Source organism: Geospiza fortis, unplaced genomic scaffold (assembly GCF_000277835.1).
Source record: "Geospiza fortis unplaced genomic scaffold, GeoFor_1.0 scaffold192, whole genome shotgun sequence".
NCBI lineage: Eukaryota > Metazoa > Chordata > Aves > Passeriformes > Thraupidae > Geospiza > Geospiza fortis.
In genome coordinates, this window is record NW_005054315.1 from 3,544,985 (window position 1) to 3,568,278 (window position 23,294).

At 42.2% G+C, this 23,294-nt stretch overlaps 2 protein-coding genes across 8 annotated transcripts in view; both read left to right on the top strand.

Annotated features, from left to right (window-relative positions):
* The window catches only part of MCF2L (MCF.2 cell line derived transforming sequence like), a 145,711-nt gene extending 139,952 nt beyond the window's left edge, over nucleotides 1-5,759 (top strand). For all 7 annotated transcript variants that reach the window (XM_005419967.2, XM_031056171.1, XM_031056172.1 and 4 more), the window contains 4 exons: nucleotides 2,332-2,459; nucleotides 3,069-3,181; nucleotides 3,311-3,414; nucleotides 3,540-5,759. In XM_005419967.2, the coding sequence (XP_005420024.1) occupies nucleotides 2,332-2,459; nucleotides 3,069-3,181; nucleotides 3,311-3,414; nucleotides 3,540-3,634 (440 nt within the window). In that variant the 3' untranslated portion in view covers nucleotides 3,635-5,759. The remainder of the gene's footprint in view (nucleotides 1-2,331; nucleotides 2,460-3,068; nucleotides 3,182-3,310; nucleotides 3,415-3,539) is intronic.
* A 7,266-nt stretch (nucleotides 5,760-13,025) lies between these two features.
* Nucleotides 13,026-21,423, top strand: F7 (coagulation factor VII). Its single transcript, XM_005419968.1, has 8 exons — nucleotides 13,026-13,145; nucleotides 15,384-15,544; nucleotides 16,112-16,136; nucleotides 16,228-16,341; nucleotides 17,267-17,407; nucleotides 19,636-19,742; nucleotides 20,251-20,371; nucleotides 20,561-21,423. Exons 1-8 carry the CDS (start codon nucleotides 13,076-13,078, stop codon nucleotides 21,097-21,099), a joined length of 1,278 nt encoding a protein of 425 aa, XP_005420025.1. The 5' UTR covers nucleotides 13,026-13,075; the 3' UTR covers nucleotides 21,100-21,423.
* The last annotated feature ends 1,871 nt before the right edge of the window (nucleotides 21,424-23,294 follow it).

Below are 23,294 nucleotides of genomic sequence, written 5' to 3' on the forward strand. Positions count from 1 at the left end.
GTCTGAAAGAAAAGTGTGTTCTATGGCCTTTCCCTCAGGTGCTGGAATTTTCCAAGGAAGAGAGTCCTAGATCATTGCTGATTTACAGTAAAATTATTGTGTCTTTGGAACAGGCTTATCTGATTTGGTCTTCTGTCCCATCTAGAGTAAGAAGCATCTTACTTTATGAAACCACTAAACCAAGTAAATCAATTTAAAACATCTACTAACTCCTCCTTCTGTCTTGCACCTTCCAACCTCTTTTCTGGCAGTTTATCTCTTCTCCTTGCCCAGCTCAAAGAGGGATAAGCAGGGACCTGACCCAGGTATTTGGGATGAAACTGCGCCCGGTGATGGCCACAGACAGAGCTTATCGCCCCCCATTCATTTCCTTTCACTGCTGTATTGCTCTCATTTATGCTGAGCTCCAGGAATATGAATTAGTGTCAGAATTACATGTCATAGGCTGATCATAGCTCTTTGAAGAAACCTGTTAGATTATTCCTGAAGAGAAGCAGTTAATGAATTCTTGGTTTCCCTGGCATTGTTATATCTAAAATAATTTCTGAATAACCTTGTCATTTCTCAGGAGTGCCTACCCTTTTCCTACCTTCCCTGCCTTTATAGGGAGCTCTGATGTAGTCCCACCCTGGAGAACACGCACACACAGATGGAATGTACATGCATAATTTCCCTCCCATAGTTTGCTAATGTGAATTCTACCATAGTGACCACCTCCCTTCCCAGCAGGAGATGGGCTTTTATATAGATTGTTAATTGTAGAGTGCCAGCTTGTATCAGGAGGAGTATCCTTGGTATGGCAGGATCAGGCCAGTCTGCTCTGAGCACATCAGCACAAAATAAGAAAAGAAAGAGGCTGAGGAACAAGAGCTGTTACCCAAAATGTACCCAACTGTTACCCAGTGAGTATGAGGTTACAGACACTTAGAGTGATTTTACTTTCTTTTTCTTTTGTGCAACCCATTAGTACTGTTTCTAATGAGAGCTTGGAACAATTAGGAGAAACCAAGTTTTCTTTTGTTGCATTGTGCCTAACTTAAAATAACAGAAATTATTTCAGCTGTGTCCAGCAAGCCAACTACAAGATGTAAGATTCCAAGGAAATTTTCATGGAATACAGCAGAAATTTATTACTCAGTTTCTTCACAGAAAGAAGTTCATTCTTAACCCTCAACAGGGCCAAATGGGTCAGTACTTCCAATCTTGTGCAGGTCACTCAGCAGCATAGGAAAGGTAAAAGTCCCACTCCGTTTGGTGTGCTCTGAGTGTGATTCCTTTTTATGATTTCTTTGGCTTTGTTCTGATGCTGATCAGGTTTTTCCTAATGCACTGGCATGACCAGCTGTGTGTCAAATGTCTCAAGAGCAGTGCAAAGCAAAATTGCTGGTGCTTTCTCAATTCAACTAATAGTTACATAAAATAGAAGGTTTGTTCTTCCTTTCATTCTTTTCATTGAGTTTCACTGTTGTTACTATTTGGCTTGAAACAAAAGCTTGCTTACAAATACTCGTCTCTTTTTTTATGACTTTTTTTCATTATAAGCTCAACACCTTTATTAGCAGCTGCTGAACTTGGTGTAAAACATCCCACTAATAAAACCTAATGTACTTTTATTTGGAAGAGGATTTTGTGCACTCTGGTTATTATTCAGCTTTATGAATAAATAAAATGCTTCACCCTGAGAGAGAAAATGTAGTAAATGACAGGCATGAGACTGTTGTTGTGGTGTTTGGTGCAGTGACCTAACACCGAGATAGTTCAGAGCACTTTTTTTTGTGTCACCCTGAACACTCTTAAATATTGGGCTACCTTGTCAGGTGAGGTACAGAGTGCTTGTAACTTGTGTGGAATTTTTTTGACAGTGTGAAGGAGACAATGCTTATCTATCCCTTATTCCAGCAAGCTGGTTAGGTTGCTTTGGGTGACAACCCTGTTTGTTCAACCTTTTCCCAAAAAGTGTATGTTCCTGTCTTCTGCTTCCTCCCAAGAAACAAAGATTATTTATCCCTCATTTATGTTTGTGTAACATATATTTATTATACAAATATTTTTATATATTTGCTTTTCAGTTGGAAATTTGCATTCTCTCCATTAATTTCCTTTTATATAAATCCAAAGGGCTAAATTCACTGCCAATGCATTTCCATAATTCCACTTACTCGGATGGAAGCAGGCCAACTTTCACCAGCAGTGAATTTCACCCAGTGACTGTAATAACCTCCCTGTGTCAGTTTTTCTCCTGTTCATGTTGAGCTTTTCAGTGGGGAGAACGTTTCTCCCAGTCAGTGGCTCACTGCTGCAAAGTTAACTCTTGGCTGTTCCTTCCCCAAGGCTGGGCCAAACCATCCCATTCTCTTGATGCATCCGAAGAAAATGACGGCTGGTCTAGTGCCGAAGAAGCGCTGAATTCATCGGATGCGGAGGAAGAAGGAGCAGGAGGGGCAGGCGAGATCAAGCTGGTAACCAGGAATGCTTTCCTATGGAGCTGAGCAAGTGCTGCCAGCACAGTGTGTGGCGGGGGATACAGGAGTGCTTTTGAAGCTGCAGGAGGGAAAGTGCCTGCCTTGAAATGCTCAGCTGGGCAATATTCCCAGGGCAATGGAGAGAACTCCTTCTCTTAAACCAGCCTGGTGTTTGTACCTGGGGGAGGTCCCTCTGTGCCTTTGCACACCTGCAGCCCAGCGAGTTGTGGCTGCGTGTCCCATGATGCAGCAATCAAGTGATGACAGGTTCAGTGACCACGCCAGTAGACTTCCATACAGATGCCATAGCGTGGATTTGCCAGGTTTTCTGCTTCTTTGGTTTTATTTTCTGTAGCCATATGAATTAATTGTTGTAGTGGGAACATTTCACTGAATGTTTTTCAGGATATGAAAATTAATGTATTGAATTTTCATGTAATCAATCAGCAGAATTTTAATGCCCCAGTATGTATATTTTCACCATCTTCAGCATGTAGGTACATGAGGAAGAAAGGAAAAGTATTATAATTACATAACAAAAGCTGCAACATACCTTAAAGTACTCAATGGAAATAATTTGTTTTCTTTCCTCTTGTGTGCATTTAGACTCCTGGTAAATATACAGTTGTGACTGATTATGACAAAGGAGTTTCTGAAGAATTTACAGTGAAAAGTGGAGATCTAGTTCAACTGATTCGTGAAGGGGAGGATGGACTTTGGTACGCAGATCTGTGTTTGGAAATTTTTATATGCAGAACTGTGTTTAGAAGGCAGATGTTTAGGGCAAAACTTCCAAGGGCATCAAATGAACAAGTCTGACTTCTAATTTTTTTATATGTATTTTTTAGGTTTGTAAAGAACCTGAGCAGCGGTAGAGAAGGTTGGATTCCAGCAAGCAATCTGCTGATGCTCATAGGCAACTCAAAATCAGCTCAATCTTTAAGCAGCTCTGGTAGGCTATGTATTTTAACTGAGATTATTGTCTCTTTGAAGATTCCCATTATCAAAGAAAGTAATGAAAAACAACCACTATATAATATTTTCCTGTGTGGTTTTTTCCTCCCTTTCTTTTCCCAGAATCAGGCACTGCCTCCAGCAATTTGAGCACATCATCAAGTTGCAGTGATAGCTGCAATGTCAGTAGCACCAGCTTCTCTGACATTAAGGGCTAATATGACATGTTCATCCCACCTCCCTGGAAGGTAAATCTGGAGATTGTCATTTGCTGCAGAGTTCTGGACATTGGACTTCATTGGAGAACCACCAGTACTGTGTTGCCAGCTCTGAGTATTTTTAGTGGTGACTTTTACAGGTTCTCTCAGAGGATCCCAATGAAAAGTGCATGGAATGTAAAGTTGTAAATAAAAGTTAAATGATTTGAAATAGGATTTTGTAGAGGTTTCTGCTCTGAAGAGCTGTTAGCATCAAGAGCGTTTTCTCCTTGACACACAATCAGGTTTCTGCAGAACTGTATCTTTATATAACAGCCAGAATCTGAATGTGAGCAAACAAAATGTGTTCAATGCTAAATGCTCATTGTAAACAAATAACATAGCAATCATTGTACAGGATAGGTATGAGGAAAATAAATCCAAGTTTACAATTTCTTCTCCCCAAGAAACCCCTTCTCCAAGGACATACCTCGGTCAATGCAGTGAATGGGACTCCTATGGCAACCAGGAAGGAGGTTTGGTCCACCCTTTCCTCTTGGATTTTCAGGATATTCTTCTGCTCCCTAGAGGCTGGGATGCAGACATGACCAATTCACTGGCCACAACAATATCAAGAGAAACTCTTACTTTTTCCCTTCCAATATTTTAGTGACATGTGCAATAGAATAGCCCTTTATTTGTTTGGCCTCACAGCCAAATTCTTTACTAAAATCACTGTTTACATAGCCTTGGCAATTTAGTAGTATATTTTTCCTTATACAGGTGCATAATGAGACACAAATGTTCTTATTCAGTAAATGATTTTTTAATAAACAGTAATTGCATGATTACTTTCAGCTCTCACAACATGCAGTTACAGGCAGAGGAAACTATTGTAACTGCACTATGGGTCAAGAGCTTTCCTTCAAACAAACCTATGAGGGCTGGAAATCCAACATGTTTTTAGTCCACAGATAAAAAAAAACCCAATTACATAATTTTTCTATAGAAGTGGAGCATGGGAGAAAAAGAAATAGTCAGATTTATGTCACAGATGAGTATTTTAAAGTTTTTTAAAGGAAGGGTGATGCTAAATTTGCCATTTTCAGGGTATGATGCAAGCCAATGTTGTAAATTTTCACTTTGTCAGACATTCTTTGCACACCATCCTTACAAACAGTACAAAACTAAGTGCATATATAGAATACTGTATTCATTCCTGTCCATCTCTCAAATATTTTTGCTTATATGAAAACAGGTTTTTAAGTGATTCATGGACCAAATTATTTAAAAATAATGGGGACATGAAGAGCATTACTTTTCAGAAGCACTAAGCACAGCAGATTTTGTCAATGGGAACTACTGTTAATCATAAGACTCACTGATGGCTGAGCCCTGAATTCTCTCTTTATGCCAGAATTTTATGTTTTAGAGGCTTCAGATTAAATGACAAACACTCCTAGGAATGATGCAGAAGCAACCCTACCCCAGAGGCAATCAAAATGCAGCTGGCCATAGTCAGCACAAATGGAAGCATATATACACACACACATAAGTGTATGCACAGATATATGTGCATGTACGTGCTTGTGTGTATATACCTGCCTGTGTAGATATGTATATGTGTGTAGATATGATGTATCAATGTAAAAGATGTATTTATAGTCTTCATGCTGCTGAATGTGTCACTTTACAATTCATAAATACTTAGTTTTCTTGCAGTACTGCAATATAAATGCTGATCAGGGTTTTACTTCAGGCATCTTTTTCAACATGGAAATCCTCTGATCTTTTTTTTTATTATTCCATATAATACTGTGCTCCCCAGGAATATTTAGTCTGATATTAAACAATGGAATAGCAACATGAGATTCAGCTTATCTTCATCTATGTAAGTTATTTTGTAAATTGTCTGTAACATAATTTACTTATGTATTGCTGTCATTGCTTGGATGAGACTGTTGTTTCATTTCTCACTGCAGCCTCATTTGTGTTATTTCAATGGTTTTTCCACATCATTGCACTTTAATACAACCCACTTCACCATTTCCTTTTTTACTGCTGTTGTGACTTAGAAGTTCAAAGTCAGAGGTCTCTACTGTAATTAATTTGAATAAATTTCAGCACTTCTTGCTGAATGCCTTTATATAGACATGCTCTGGGGTTTATTTTGTCTCACAGTCTTGAAAGGTTTTTATGGGTATCCTATTAAAACAAAGAGAGGTTCTAGGATTTGGAACAGAAAACCAGGTCTGTATTCAAATCCTCAGCCTGCTTATTCTGGCACCATCTCAGAAAAACACCATTGCACCTTTGTGGTCATGTCTCACTCAGAATCATGTGCCTGGCACTAGGGAATTAAAGCCTGTCTGCAGGCTGAGGATAAAACATGAAAGTCAGTGCCAGGTAATTGGATTTATTCCCTTTTTCCCACACACCCTTTCCTGAAAGAAAGCACATCATTGTTGGGTTTTCCCAAGGAAAGCCACGTATCCATGGATCCTCTGGTACTAGCAGAGCAAGTTGGAGGTCTGCATCTGGCCATGGCTGGGTGAGAAACAAGGCACCGCCTTCACCCTGATGCATCTGAAGAGGAACATGCTTGTACATTCAGTGAAACCTTTAAGCACCACCATGCCATGCCATGAATGAATTTCATACTGACTGGAGTGATTTGGGCTGAGCTGTTGGCCATGTGCATTACACAATCCAGTTATGATGTTCTACTGAGACTTGATTGCTTTTTGTTTAGTCTTGATCTTGTCATCATAACAGCTCCCTCTGTAATAGGTAGTCCTACTTTTCTGAGCAAGAGGAGGTCCAGCCTTTTTGAGTAGATCCCCATTATACTTGTTAGAGCAAAAGAATGAAAGAATTCCAGCCCAAATGTACCTTAATAAAGAGTAAAACTAAAAGGTTTTCCATATAAAAACCTAATAATGATTGGTTTCTTAGATCATTGTCTCAAAGTTGGGGCACAAACTGTTTCATCGATACAGAAGCAGTTTGCTAGGTGGAATACAAAACATTTTCTCCATCCTGCACAGATGTTGTCATGGAGCAAAGCCAAGGAAGTTGTACCATAACACATTTACATCACCTAACTCAAAATGACAGGAACTCCCATTCCCCTTCTCAGTGATATGTTAGATGTTACTATGAACTCCTCTATTTCCACACAAGTCCCCAGAATTAGCAACCTCCCTAGATGTGTGTGGCAAGAACCAGATCTGCCTGGTATGATGAAGCAACCCAAATTCAGGGGTATTCAGGTAAAAGTAATCAATTCCCTCATTAAGGATGCAGGAATAGAAGAGATAAATTCTGTTGTTCACTAAGACTTTGTGTAAAGTTGTGTTTAGAGATTGTATTACCAAAATAAGACATTTAACTGCTGAAGTGCCTTCTCTGGGCATTCATTTGAAAGGAAGTGAATTTTTATCTATTCCCCATCCATTGGCAGGACAGCGAGGTCCCCACCTACATTTAAAAGGCCATGGATTTGCTCGTGGTGCTGTTGTAGCTGTGATGGCCTCAGTCAAGAAAAAGTTTTTAGCAGAATTAGTATCTCTCATTACCAACTGAGATATTTGGCATTAAACAGACAAACTTTGGAGCACACTGCCTTTTTGATATTTTTCTTTCTTTGTTCTCTCTGTATTTTCAGATATCCTTCTTGAGCAGTGAAAGAACAGAAAGAAATAACCTACATCAAAATTTAAAAAATACAATGTTAAGCTTGTATTCAGAGCTTGTCACAAAAAAAGTCTTCCCATCTTCTCTTTCCTCTTCGTGAGAAGAATTGGGGTACAGAACTCTATTAGACAGGCAGGTAGTTTTCTCCAAGAATGTAGTTCTATTTTGAGGTCTAAACCTCAAATAATTTGCTTTAAAGTTTAGCAGCATAATACTCATGTATTTATAGATTAGTATAACAGAAATTATTAACTTGCTCAAAGTCTTTGCTTTTAGTCAGTCTGATAAATGACTGATGGCAAGCTGCTATTGTAAATTCAAAAATCCGATTAATCCTAAAGCTTTCTTACCTAGATACAGTTTTGGCAGCTTACTCAAATGATCTCTGGTAACCTCTTCAAAATGGAATTTATAGTGATTTGCTTTTTAAAATTGTTTCCTAATGAGAAAACTCATGTTGAAATGACCAGTTACTTGTTGCCCAGTTCCCAATAGCTTCCATACTTCTCTTCAACCCAAAACATGAAACTAAAACCAAGAAAATTGTAAGAGTACTTCTTTTAAAAATGTCAGCAGAAAACAAAGCAAATATAAAGAAGGACATGTTCTGAGACACCATCATGTCTTCAGGGTCATGTTTCTGCTTTAGATTTTATTTTGTAGTGTAAACATTTTTCATTTTTAATTTTTTTACTTTCTTACTTTTTAAAATAAAAAACATTGGCACATCAAAAAATATCCTAAATCATATTTTTAAAAGACCTGTTCCCAGACTGATTCTAGTAGCACCCATGAGCAGCAGAGGTACATGTTTGCATTAATATCTATTTTTAATTGAACAGCAGTTCATTTTTTTTTAATTGCTCAGAAAACATAAGCCAAAGCTGAAGGCAGCACTGGCAAGGAGATTTATAGAGCAGAACCACAGGGAAAATCTCATTAACTAGAGCACGACTGCACAAGACAAGGAGGAAAACAAAGTAACACACAGGGATCTTCTGGGGAAGAAAAGCAAACTGTTTGCCCCTCTGGCCAGTGACATGGTTCAACCCCAAACAGGACATGACCATGCAGCTGCTCACTCCCTCCCACCCAGTGGGCTGAGGAGGAGAATCAGGAACAGAAAAGTAAAACCTGTGGGTTGAGATAAGAACATTTTAATAATTGGAACAAAGTAAAACATAATAATAGTAATGATAATAAACTGATGATACTACTAGTAGTAGGAGAGAGAAAGAAAAAAAAAACAAACCATAACAAAAAAGGACAAGCAATGTCTATGCAATCGCTCAGCACCTGATGACTAGTGCCCAGCCCAGACCTGAGCAGCAATCATCCCCTTCCAGTTTATATACTGGGCATGACTTCTGAGAAAGGAATATCCTTTGGCCAGTTTGGGTCATTGCTCCTGGCCATACTCCCTCATGGCTTCTGCTGCAGCTCCTCACTGGCACAGCACGAAACTCAAAGCCCCTCACTTAGGGTAAGCACTGCTGAGCAACAGCCAAAACATCAATGTGTTATCATTATTATCACACTGAATCCAAAATCCCAGCATGGCACTTCAGAAGAAAATTATCTCTGTCCCAGCTTTCCCAGAAGAAAATTATCTCTGAAACCAGAACAGCATCCAACCTTTATTCCATACCACTTGTGTCATGCCGGGTCCCACACTTCCAAATACCCCATCACCTTTCCCATCTTTTTCTGGATATACACACAGATACTTAAGCCTATAGGCCATGCTTATGAAAGTCCACTGAATTAATTCAATCCATGACCCCAGTCCTCATCTTTCATATTAATTTTTCAGGGCAGGAAAGATGGCACGTGGTGTTGGATTGTTGCATGTTGAAACCAGTTCTGATTCCATCATCACTGTGGCACCATCAGATGCATGATGTGAAGAGGGGACCCTTCCTTTGAACATCCAATGCAGCATGAGTAACCAGGGTGCCAGGAGGAGCTGTGCTTCTGTACCAATCACTTCCAAAGCTGCTTCAGCACCTTTATAAGCTGTCAGTAGCTCTTCATGAGTTACAGTATAGTGGGCTTTCCATCCTCTGGAGCCAGTGTGACTCCATAAGGATCAGTCTTGAGTCTCCCCTGGTACTTTCTGCCAGAGGCTCCAGGTAGGACTGTCTTCCCTGTCTGTGGTGTACAGCACATTCTTTACACCTTGCCCTGTTCAGACAGGCTCAAGGGCTACAGCATGAATATCTCTTGCTTGACTTTTCCAGAGGCTTGTTGCTCAGGGCCCCAGTTGAAATCATTCTTCCTGGACCCTGGAGAGAGATGACAATCAGACTGCGGTTTGGAATGTGCATTCTCCAGCACCTAAGAAAGCTTCTATTTCTTTCTTGTTAGTTGGTGGAGACGTTGCTGTTGTTTTATGATCACATCCATTGGGATGTGGCAACACCCTTTTCACCATTGTATTCCCTAAAGCTGCATCTCCTGCACAAATCCCTTGACCTTTATTTTGTTTTATGGCAAAACTGTCATTCAGAACCAGTTAGACTATTTCCTTCCTTTCTCAAAAACTTCTGCTGTATTGCCCCACACAGTGATATCATCAATGCACTGCAGGTGTTCCAGAGCTTCACCCTGTTCCACTGCCTCTGGATCCATCCATGGCAGGTGGTGGGGCTGTGCTGCCACCCCAGGGCAGTCAGCTTCAGGTGTGCTGGACTTGCCTCCAGGTGAAATCAATTGGAGTGTGAGTAGCCCCAATGCTCCTTAGCGGAACCTGAGTAGCTTCAGAGCCTGTTGCTGGAATCTGAATTTGTTTCCCCCTCCCTCGAGCAGCAGTGCCTGTCATGCGGATTTGGCCTGGTGTAAGCATTAACAGTTCCCAGCAGATGGCTCCCGAAATAGGAAGAGACAGCGATGCCGAGAACACACCGGGCTCGTTTCGCAGCCAGCGGTTCTTATCAGATCAAAAGCCGATACGAGGAAGTGCAAGAGAACCCAGGCCCCGAAGGCTCCAGACACCAAAACAGCAACAAATGCTGCAAGTAAGGCATTGCTTAACACAGCCCTGAGAACCAGCACGACCACTCTGGTGGCAAATAAATCAGCATTGTGACCAGTGACTATTAAACCAATGCAATGAAGGCTTTTAACAAACTTGTTTTAATACTCTCTGGTCAGATCAGTCATCATCTCAACTTTCCAGGCCCTATGTTGAGCACCACGGTTTAATCCCAGACACCAACTACCAGACAGCTGCTCAATGCCAACCTCCCCATGAGATAAGGAGAATCAGGAAAAATGGGTTGAAATAAGAACAGTGTAATAATTGAAGAAAAGTAAGTATTAATAATACTAATGCAATAATATTAGTAGTATAAAAAGCAGAGACACAGAGAAAAAAAAACAACAAGAGAAACAAGCAATGCACAATACAATTGCTCACCACTCACTGACCAATGCCCATCCTACTTCCAAGCAGTGATCACCCCATCCCAGCCAACTCTCCCCAGTTTATGTACTACATATAAGTATATAAGCATATATATAAGCATGGCATTCTATTGTATGGACTATCCCTTTGGCCAGTTTGGGTCACCTGTCCTGGCTGTGCTCTCTCATTGCTTTTTGTGCAGCTCAACACTGGCAGAGGATGAGACACAGAAAAGATCCTGACAGGAGAAGCACTGCTCAGCAGCAGCTGAAATATCAATATGTTATCCTCATCCTCACACTGAATCCCAACCACAGCACTGTACAAGCTACTGAGAAGAAAAGCACCTCTATGCTAGCTGAAACCAGGACATTTGGGGTCTGAGACTGCAAGGAAGGGAGAACTCTCCCTTAAAAACACAATTCTTTAAGCCATGAAGAGGCCCAGCTAAAGTTAGTAGGAAACACCTGTGTGGTGAGATCTGTCAGTACAAAGTTCTTAAACAAAGAGTTGGAATGTAGTCCTGAAGTGCTGAATCCCCAGTGACCCTTCTCAGGTTCATCCTGATGGAGCCTAATTGCATTAATTTTCTTGGAAGAAGGATGGTCCCCATCCTTCTGAACTGACCCTTGTTCCCAGCACTTGGGCTTCTTCCAGGGCTCTAAAAATGACTATTTGGCTGTATTCCCAAGAAATAAAAGCAAAACCTTTCAGGTTTAAGGGATGCCAGCAGAGGAAGGAAGGCAAAGGGAGAATCTACACATCATGAAGAAGGTGGAGGTTGCAGAGGTGCTGCGATGCCGCTGCAGTTGCAGCCAGCCGCCCATCCCTGGCAGGGAGATGCCCAGCCCGTGTAAGGAAATAAAGGCAGTGGGGGGCATAGGTGCAGACTCAGCCTGGCCTCAGGCAGAAAAGGCAGAACTTCATTCCCTGATCTGCATGACTCACACAGATAGGTGGGGCTAGATCGTGCCCAAGAAGATGAGATAAAAAGAAATTTTCAAGCTTAGTTTTGGTCTTGCTAATCTGAAAATGCATTTGCTATTTTCAACTCCCTGCCACAGGCAAGTGAACAAGGAGTAGGTGAGCAACAACTGTGTTGGCAGACTGAGAGGTATGGAGAGGGTTCCCAAAAAGCTGCAGAGGGCTGCTGTAGTTTCTTTTGCATTCCAGTAACTGGCTTCCTTCCTCTGCCTGGGACAGGACATGCCCAGGAACTGGGCTGCTGGGAATTAGCCAGGCTGTGATCCAGAGAAGTGCCTGGATACTGCCTCTTGGGAAAGTGATTTCAAAGCAGAATATCCAGTTATGTGTACTGCCCCCAGACAACAGGACTGCATGGAAACAACAGCCAGGAGCCTGACTTTCCTAAGCAATCACAACTTCTGCAAGGAGTTATGCTGAGCATTGGCACAAAGTAAAAATACAGCTGTTGATTTCCTTTGCTGTAGCGTTCAGATGCCGGGCTGACCCTCCTTCCTTTCCATGCAGGAAGGGGAGAACAGCCTGGAAAACAGTCCAGCCTTCAGCTAATGCTTCACTTCTCATAGACAAACATGCTCTTTACCTTGCTGCTATCTTAAGTAAATATTTCCCCAAGAATGTTGTCAGCTTTCCAGTCTGATGCCATTAATTGATTTCCATTAAATCAGGGACTGCTTATGTTCCAGATAAAGCACTGTCTGCAGAGTGGCCCCTCAAGCCCTGATAGCTCCTACTGAAGTACAACATGGATCAGCTCAGTGCCACTTCCATCTGGTACAACCTGTGCAGGCCACATGGCACTGGCAGCAAAGATGGAGAGAACCAGTGTAGGATGTCTCTTGCTGGTTAATTAGTGTCTCCAAGCAAATTCAGGAAAAAGTGCAGAGTTTCAACTGGTGATAGAAAAATGGGAATAGATGCCAGTGGTACAATCATACTCCAAAGCACTGAAGGGCAATATCTTGACTGCTGATGTAAGATAATATCACATCACTGCTCTCTGCATGTGGTGCTATGTGGCCAAGTTAATGCCTGTCCTATGGATTCAGGGTCCCAGCATTCATGTTTCTCATGGAAAAGGTGTGTTAAATGGAAAATGCAGGCCTGGGGTAGCAGCCTGTGTAACCAGCATAGCTTTTGCATGGGTCAGGAGAGCACATTTCAAAACCAAGCTGCCTGTTTCTGTGAAAAGGGCACATTGCAGGATTTGCATGTGCCCTTCTGCTCAGCTCACCAGGCTGTCATGGATCTTTTGCTGTTTCCATGACTTGCTGGCCCCTCCTCTGGCTCCAAGCATTTGAAGCTGAGCCCTTTGGCCAAACAGTCCTTGCTGAAATGTCAATACACTGCCAGAACACTGGCTCACAGGGTCCATCATGATTTCCAGGCAGTATGTGGCTTTGTTTCTCTGCTTTCTGCTACTGATCCCTCTTTCTCTGGATGCAGGTATGTTGTAGGATATAGCTGTAGTGATGTTTACTGGCAATGGAGCTCTTTCCTCTTTCCTGTTACTGAGGTGATTTTCACTGCAAGTTTTGAGCACTGCTACGTGTTTGTCGTGTCTCCTGCTGAGCCTGTGCATTATTCTAAAGCTCTAATTCACTGTCAGCAATGACTCCATGCACTTGTTCTGCCAACTAGAAAAAGCACCTCTAGACTGCTAAATTAATTTGTTATCTTGGTGCACAGACAGCAGGCAAACCACCAGCTGTCTACATGAAGAAAGGAACTGGGATTTACTGTTATTTCATGCAGAACTGGGACTTTTTTCAAAGCAAAGCATCAAGAACCTGTCACTCAGCTGATGAGTAATTAAAGCAGGTAGGATCCACCCTGTTTCAGTAGAAGGCAGAGAAGAGGTAGCTCTTCAGTTGCTCAGTGTATGTCCAAAAACCAGCTCCCATATTAATAAAACAGATCCAGTGCTCTCAGACTCCCCTTTAGCCGGTGACTAGGTCTTGTTTGTTGTAGTGAGAAAGGTGGGAAAATAGGTAGCAAAGTCAGAAATTATCCAATACAAAAAGTGGATAATGCCAAATGGATGTCCCAAGCCATGTGCTCAGGCATGCTCCTCTGTCAGAGTCTGTGCTCATGCAATGACACATGTGCCACATATCTGCAGCACAAGGTTAATTAAAAGCCTCTAAAGAAAGCCATATCAAATGCATACATCCTGACTGAAATCAAGGCAGAAAGACCCAGCTGACATTCCTATAATGACCAAGTGCACCCAGGGATAAATTCAGTGCACAATAATATATTCTTCTAAGTAACTTTGAAATACAGGGGGAAATTACCACTATTCTGCATGTAATTCAGCAAATATCCTGAATTAGAGACAATGTTTATGGGGACACCTCACATCACTTCAGACTGGAATAAACCCTCTCAGCATCTATGATTGGGTGTATATTGGTGATGACACATATGAGTCTGTCTTTCAGCATCCCTCAGGGCCCTTTCAGCAGGTAGAAGATAACTCCCACTCTTTTTGAGAGAATGTCCTGGGGAAAGGCAGGAGATATGCATCAGCCTCACTCCCCAAATCTACCCACAAGCAGAGGTGAAACAGTTAAAGCACTGGAATGTAAGCTGTCATGAAGCTCCAGAAGCTCCCCTACAGATGTAAAGGAGAAAAAAAGAGAAAAATTTAAAATTTCAATACTTTTTCTGTGTAGTACATGGAGCAAAATTACACACCAGCACATGGACTTCTTGTTCCTTATCCTGCATTATACTGGGAGAGCACAGTTGTGGGATGTGCTAATACCCTGAGGCTGAGGTCAGCATGGTGACCATGACATTGGTGTTTCCAGCAACACTTCTGCCAGTTGCAGTTCTAGGAAATGAGCTCTGCTGATGCCTGCTATCAAACCTATGTACCCAATATATTTCCAAAGCATGGCAGAGACACACAAGAGGACCCTATCCTGGCTGTAGTCTGTGGTGATGGCAGGAGCTGGGAGCCATTCACAGGCTCCACTAGGAAATGCAGTCAGCATTGTCCAGCCTTCCTATGTACCTTAACATAACCTTTTCCACAGAAGAAAATTAAAGATAATATATTAAAGCAGTGGTTCATAAAATGTGGTCTACTAGTGGTGGGATAAATCCCTTCTTCAGGTCCAACAAGTGGAGGGGTATGAATAATATGTGAATGTGGGTGAAGGCATGACTGTGGTCCACCTGTCACTGTGACTGACTGTATCAAGTACAGAAAAATCAGCTTTTACCGTGCATACCAGTGCTAGATAAAGTGACACCAGCTTTCCAGTGCCATGTACACCAGGGCTGGATAAAGTGACACAGGCTCCCCAGCTGCTACAGCTGTAAGAAACTGCTGCATGTGCTAAGATGCATATGACATGCAACAGTGCCTCAGGGGTCACTGACATGCATACAACACACAGACACACACAGACACACACAGACACACAGACACACACACCCCACTGCTGTTAACAGGCCATCTTCTAAGCTCTGGGTTTTCTAAAACTCCTGTGTTGTCACTTTGCCTTGAGGCAGGCCAGAGAAAGGAGACTCTTTCACATCTGCACATTTCTTTTCTAAAGTGTCCTAGAAAAAGCTTGGGAAGCAGAAAAGCTTTCAGGGGAAGTTGTCCCCCATCCTCTCTGTCTGGCAAGCACAGCCCTATGACAAACAGAATGTGCTGCTGTTTTTCAGTCTTTCTAAAGCAGGAAGAGGCAAGCAACATTTTGCAAAGACAAAGACGAGCCAACAGCTTCTTTGAAGAGATAAAACTGGGGTCACTAGAGCGAGAATGCATAGAAGAAAGGTGTTCCTATGAGGAAGCAAGAGAGATTTACGGTGATGTTGAAAGGACAGTAAGTAACAGAAGGCTGGGTGAGCACTCATTGTCATAAGAACTACTCAAAGGTTGTGCTTTGACACTTTAAACCACCAGAGTTTAAAAAGCACTTTGTGTCCTGCTGTTTGCATTTTTCTTTTCTATTTACAGGGATAAATTCACTACAGCAGCAGTGAATTGCAGGAGGGCACACTGCATGGGCAATCTCAAGCAGTAACCATTTAGAGGATGGTGGGAAAATGGATGCTCTCTAAGACATCTCCCCAAACCCCCAGTAATACCTGCCCTGACAATACTTGAAATTATTGTTTTGTGCAACATTTTTTTCAGTCAATCCTACCTCAGCTATACAGAGCTTATTTATGCATGACCCATTTATGTCCATTGAACAAGGCCCTTCTCTATTAGTATGTGAAAATAATGTACAATCTAGAAAATAGAATATTTTATGGATATTAACTGTCACAACCTATAAAAGCAGAAGTGGCATCACTCTGATGGTCTGTAACCCATGCTGTGCAACAAGGGCTGTAAGACTTGATTTGATTCTTCTTTAATTAAATCTCACGTGTTTTTCTTCCAGGAAGAGTTCTGGCACATCTATTCCGGTATGACCATGCAGGATGTTCTAACAGCTGTGGAACACTCCCACTGCTGCAGCTCTTTGAGTGAGCTGGACTGACACCGAGTGTTTTACAGACCCTAACCAGTGTGCCTCCAACCCCTGTCAGAATGGTGGGATTTGTGATGATCAGTTCCAGGATTATGTTTGCCGCTGTCCCATCGAATACGAGGGCAAAAGCTGTGAAAAAGGTCAGCTGTGGCATAACTTAACAAAATAAAAATGCTGTTATTAATTCAAATGCAAGGCATTGAGATAAACAATAACAGTCATTTAATTCAGCATTTGGACTTGAAGATCCTCATTGGTCCCTTCCAACTCGGGATATTCTATGGTTCTGTGGTTCTGCATCGATCTAGCTGTGACAGCTTCTGTTCACAGTGCCTTTGGTGTTGAGGGATGGATCTAATCAGATAGCAGTCAGGCACTGCAAGGCAGCAAGACACTTATTGCCCTACAATGACTTTGTGGAAAAAAAGGAAAAAATTCATCTGAGAGAAAAGGAGGAATTTCCTACTCAAGTACTGAAGTTATTTTAACTTAGAAGCTCCATGCAGTATGTAAGTGAGAACTACAGTGCATATGCACAGTACAAAGCCCAAGTGCAAGGATCCAGTGGTTTATGAAGTTAATGTACGCTTTTCCACTGATTTCAGAGGACTCTGAACATTGAGTGTTACATCCTCAGAACACGCAGAGTCTGGACAAAGGTTAGGCACTCATTGAGTCTAGGCAGGCAGTTTCAACAGTCATCCCGGAGCATCCTCCTGCTAAATGGCAAAATGTCACAGAATTGAAATTTTTCAGTCATACTTTACGATGGTTACCACACAATTACAGTATCTCCATTCTTGAGACAGCTCAGGTACTGTATAAATGGTGAGTGATTTAATTTTAGGCATATATTTCTTAACCAAAGCCTATTCTCCCCTAACCCCTGGAGATCCAGGCCTACTTAGCTTTTCATGGAAAGCACTTTTGATGAAGTTGCTCTGCATAAATCACAAAAATCTTTTTTCCTGCCTTGCTTTCCTGACAGCATTCCAATTGCAAGTTATCAATGTTAAGCACAAAAACCCAAGTCTTGAATCTGAAATGCTCTTTCTCTGACTCTAGCTGTGGCTGACAAACTGAAGTGCATTTTTGACAACGGTGGCTGTGAACAGTACTGTACTGACAAGCAGTCCAAAACACGACTGTGCTTCTGTGATGATGATTACACTTTAGCAAGTGATGGCGTGTCCTGCATCCCTCAAGGTAAGACACTACCAACCTGATGCTAAGTCTAAGCCAGCTCTGGAAGAAAAGTTTTCAATGTGTACACGTCAGGACATGCAATGCATAATGCTCAGATACCAGCTCCTCACCTCTTCTCCATGGGCAGAGTCCCAAATCATACATTTGGCTTCTGGTGTAAGTTAGCTACCCCAGAAAAGCAGTGGTTAGTCAGCATGACCACCAAACAGAGATCCTTTTAGATCCTACACACACAGTAGGAAAATACTTTGGAGGCAGATTTGTTTTACTGTTGTCTGAAACTGTGACTAGATTTTACCACGATATTTATTTCAGCACAGGAGTCAAGAGAGAAAGAGGCCTATTAAAACCAAAGAAAAACAGTTAATCTCTTTTTCTTTCTTTCTCTCTCTCTCTCTCTTTTTCTTTCTTTCTCTCTCTCTCTCTCTTTTTCTTTCTTTCTCTCTCTCTCTCTCTTTTTCTTTCTTTCTCTCTCTCTCTCTCTTTTTCTTTCTTTCTCTCTCTTTCTCTCTTTCTTTTCTTTCCTTTTCCTTTTCCTTTTCCTTTTCCTTTTCCTTTTCCTTTTCCTTTTCTTTTCCTTCCTTTTCTTTTCCTTTTCTTTTCTTTCATCTAGCAAGGTAAATTTCAACTGGGACTAGAGTAGTGCAAGTTAATCTTTTTGCCAATACGTAAGCTGGCACCTGACTCTTTTGCAGATGCCTACTTGAATTACTTGAATTATTAGAGGGAAAAGGAGACCCCTGGGGATATGAACATAACAACATAATGGACAGAGCCACAGGGAGCATGCAAAGTAATTCTGAGGAGCGGTGCTCCCCTGCACACACCTCAATGGAACACTCATGCAGAGAGCTGGTAATGACAACCTAGCTCTCAGCAGCAGCAATTTCATTAGAAAAAAATGTCTACTAATGTGCTTATCCCTTATTAACAGATTCTGCAATACCACGTGATGGGAAAGCTGCTTTTGTTAAAAGCCAAGAACAAACAATTCAAAATTCCTCACAGGCTTTTCAGTGCATCTTTCCCTGCAAGGAAGATGTATTTGTTGCTGCTTGTTTCTTGGGGACCAAAATAGCTGTAAAATTGACCACGTTTTGCAAGTAGAAAAAACTGTGTAACTGCCAGGCTGACAGTCCCCTCGCTGTCCCTCTGTCATCTCCCACAATGGCTCAAATTTGTGTTGCCCTACACACAGCATTAGAGACTATGGGTGTTATGTGCTATGTCTGTTTAATCTTTCACTGGCTGCACCAAAAATCCAGTCCTGTTTGTCCATACCTTGCATGTACCTGTAAAACCTCGATGCTGTCTTCATGTCAGCTGAGGTACTTACAGCTCCATGGAGACGTTGCAGCAGCTCAGCAGAGACTAGAGGACCCTGACTCCCAAAGAAGGAGAAACAGAGCACTCCTCCTCACAGTGTTACCCCAGAGCGAAGTGACTGCCAGACAGAAGGGATGGCGTGTTCAGTTTCAGCACAGACACGTGGCACACAGGCACCCCCGAGCGTAGACCTTCTCCTTTACAGGAAAACCCAGCTGGGTGAAGGATGTACTGAAAACACCAAAAGTTCCTCTGCACTACAGCTGAACTGCAAGTTCAGTCAGGATTTTATTCTCTTTATTGTCAGTCTTCATGTGCTGGCTCAGGCAGAACAGGGATGTGCAGCCTGGAAGAATCCAGCAGGCTCTGGACACAAGCAAACAAGGTAGTGTGCGAGAGGCACACCAGAAAACAGTGTCTGCCCTTGAGACATCTTTGGCTCTGCCCAAACAAAGGATGGCAACACCCCATGATTAAGCCTCTGTCTCACTCTGCCATGGATGCTGTCACTTAAAGTCAGCAGGGACAAAGAAATTGTAGAGCTTGTCAGGGTCATTTCTGCACTCCAGCCGGCAGCCTTCCTCATTGTGTTGATGTGTATCTTAAGCAGGTTTATTGTCTGCAAAGACCTGTGGTAGGTGGCTCCGTGTCAGTGATGCTGTAAGGGCCTCAACTCTAACTGTAAGAGCATTTCTTGGTGTTTCCAAACAAAAAAAGACTACTTCCCTGCTGAGCTGCTTTACATTATTTTTGAGAATCCATGCTCCTAGACTAGAAATCAGTTTTTCAGCTGACATAGCTTCACTGAAGACATTACACATTTTGCTGTGAGTTCAGTACAAAAAAACCCTTGTTGCCTTTTGTTGTTTTGGGGTTTGGTTTTTCGTTTTCTTTTTTCTCAGTGAAATACCCATGTGGAAAAATACCAGTGTTGGCAAAAAAAAATGCAACTGCACGTGGAAGAATAGTAGGTGGTTTCATCTGTCCTCCAGGTGAATGTCCATGGCAAGTGAGTTTTCAAAAATCTTTCATTGCTTTTATTTTTCAAATTTCCTTATGAAATCACTAAATTCATTGCTTTAAATCTATAATGTTAAAAATTCATAAGAAGCGCCATGTCTTGATAGCCAAATTCCTTCTTCATCCATAGCCAGCAGATCCACCTGTTTCACTTAGGCACCTTAGCCTTGTTCCAGAGTACCTGGTTTCATAGGAGTAGAGTGACAGCACAGCTGTGTCTATCTCCTGACACCTTTGTCCTTAACTTCACTGCCAGCAAGAATTTTAGCTGCAGCTTCCAGGGATACACTTTGGGCCATAATTTGCAGGGTCTATACTACAAGATGAAGAAAATGTCCACGGGAGGACTTCCCTTGCTAAGTTCTCCATGCAGTCAGCGTGGTATTGTGGAACACAGTTGCATAAAGGGACAGAAAGAAGCAATATGAAACCCATCTCTACTGAGATTTATGTCAAGCACATTTGATGAAGGACATGAATTTGCTTTATGTTGGCAGGCCCTTATAATACAGGATCAGAAGGAAAAGTGTGGTGGCACGCTGCTTTCCCCAGAGTGGGTGGTCACTGCAGCTCACTGCTTGGAGCATATTCACCCTAAACAGCTTCGGGTGAGACTGGGTATGTATCTTCCCCTCCTCATCTTATCAAGGTGGTGGCAGCTTCCCAACCTGATAAAATCAGAGTAGAAGGCTTTGGCACTACAAGGTAATTGTCCTTAGGGTGTCAGACTAGAAACACCCCACATCCTCAAACTTCCAAGGATTCAAGGAGCTACCTGACATGACCTGCAATTAATAACTTTTCCAGGTGAACACAAAATAAATGTTGATGAGAAAACTGAGCAAGAAAGTGGAGTGGCCAGGATGATCATTCACGAAGAGTACAGGAATGGACAGGTCAATAATGATATTGCCCTCTTGAAACTGGAAACACCCGTGAATCTCACTGACCATGTGGTGCCAATATGTTTGCCTGAGAAAAGGTTTGCTGTGTATGAACTGTCCACCATCAAGTTCTCCACAGTAAGCGGATGGGGACGCCTAATAGATGGAGGTGCCACCTCTTCTGTCCTGATGAGAGTAGATTTGCCACGTGTAAAGACACAAGAATGTGAAAAGGAGACTGATTTAAATATCACAGAGAATATGTTCTGTGCTGGAGACCTGTCTGGGGTTAAGGACTCCTGCAAGGGAGACAGTGGTGGTCCTCATGCTACACAGTACAAGAACACTTGGTTTCTGACTGGGATTGTCAGCTGGGGAAAGGGCTGTGCTGTTGAAGGCAGCTATGGGGTTTACACTAGGGTATCCAAATACATTGACTGGTTGAGGAAGCACATGGACTAATGATGCTGAGCCACAGCATTTCCAGGTCGTGTTATTGCCCCCCAATCCCTCTGTACCATTTTCCCACTGAAGGATTCCTTCATTGTCTTAGATATTTGATACAGGCCATACCCACAACACTATTAAAGATTTGAAGTGAGCCTAAAGCCTACGTGAATACATAAAATAACTTCCCTCTCAGTGTTGTTTGTAAACTTGTGTATCTTGTCAAGCAGGCAGAGAATGACCATAACAAATCAGACACAATGTCCCTCCTGTTCTGCATCCATTTCTGCTAAAGGTCAGAGATACATGCTGAGAGAAAGACTGTCAACAACACATGATGCAGACCATAAACCTTCCTCCAGCCACTCTCTCAGCTTCTGGTAATCAGTGAAGTACAGACTTCCTGAGCCAGAAGTTGCATTAGATTGAACAGTCATGAATGAATGTGTTGTCCATAATTGTGTGCAATCTCCTTTGAACACATTCATACTTCTGGCTTTCATAACTTCCTATGCTATGGGTCCTGTAATATAATGATGAAATAGCAGAAACAAAAATAGAAAAGGTGCTTCCTTTAGCTTATGTTAGAGCAGGCTTCTCCAACAGTTGCAGTGGCAACAGGGAGATTTGAAGGGCAGGAACTGCAGGCACTCTCCAGGACAAGAAATCTGGGAAAAAGTTGATTCCATATTTACAGGTCTGCTATGAAAACTTGATTTAAATCTTCTTGCACCAAGTATTATTGCTGTAAGGCTAGTAAGTGCAATATTTAACCCTATATTTATGAGTGGTAAAGAATACCACTGATTTAATCTTATTATTATCGACATTATGCATGTCGATAGACAGAGTGCAAATGAAAGGGAATGTTTATCAGTTCTCCAGTATAATCTCAATTGTACTCTCTATCCTGAGATCTAAAACCAGAACAGGATAATTGTCTACCCCTCTGCAAAACACTGACCAAAGCCCATTCATTAAAGTCTTAAGGCATAAATGATAGAACCTGAAGCTCTCTGAAAACATACAGTTCAAAAATGTACTTTCTAACCTTAGCATGAAAAGACTGAAAAGGTGAGGAAGATAAAACTGAACTAGGAGATTGGAAAACAGTTTAACTATCTCATGCAGAATTTGCACTCTAGATTGTTCAGATAATGCAGAGTATCAACTCAATCACAAAAGCTTATCAGCAGTAGAACACAACTGATCATACTCTATTTTTAGGGGAAAACATTGTCATTGTATGGTACATACTATGCAGTACTGAACATCCTATAACCTGTTTTACCAACAGAAAATGAAGTTTTACTGTTTATTTAGGTAGTGAACTGAACTAGGAAGGGCAGCAAATTTCAGAGACCTGAAAAACAAGTGATGTTACAGTATATATGCATACATGCACTAGAGGTTCCCCTTACTCCTAAAGAGAGTCCAGTCTCAAGGAGAAAGTAAGTAATGACCAGCAAATAACGCCTCATTTTCATTTGGATGAGGTCCTGGGCACTGTAAAACCATCCCTGATGACCTCTCAAGGTAGAATAATTTCTGTTCACCATGATCCACAAGATGATTTCTCCTCTGTAACATTCCAGTGAAAATACTGATATTTGTGATCAAATCACCTTGCAGAAAAAAGGGTAAAACGTCAAAAGAAAGCAGCACTAACAACTGCCACACAAAATGACTTTTTCAAAACAAATCTGGGGTTTAGATTATTATTTTTAATATAACAGCCCGCTTGGGAAAGCCAAGGAGATGAAGGAGACATGATGGCTGGCTCTGGAAGCACCAAGGACGTGGCCACGGCAGCGCAGTGTGAATCTCCCCAAGAAAGGGGAGACAGATTGAGGCCAGTTTCAGCCGAGGGCACTGGTCCGGAGCGCGGAGCCAGCAGGTTCCAGTGTGGATGTGGATGGGACACACGGCCGGGAGCGGCCCGGGACGGCGCCGGCTGCGGGCTGCGAGCCCGGCTGCGCCCAGCGCCGGGACCACGGCAGCTTACTGAGGGGCGATTCACTTCCCCTGCTCCAAAATAAAAGGTGCAATTAAAACAAAAACAAAAACAAACTCCACGCTGCCTTGGGCTTTGAAAAAATGAACAAAAAGAAGAGCAGCCACGTTCCCCCGAATGAGAAATCCCGCCGCGGCTGTCACCCTGTCCCGGCGCTTCCGCTATTTCTGGGCAGGGTGAAGCTGCGCGGCTCCAG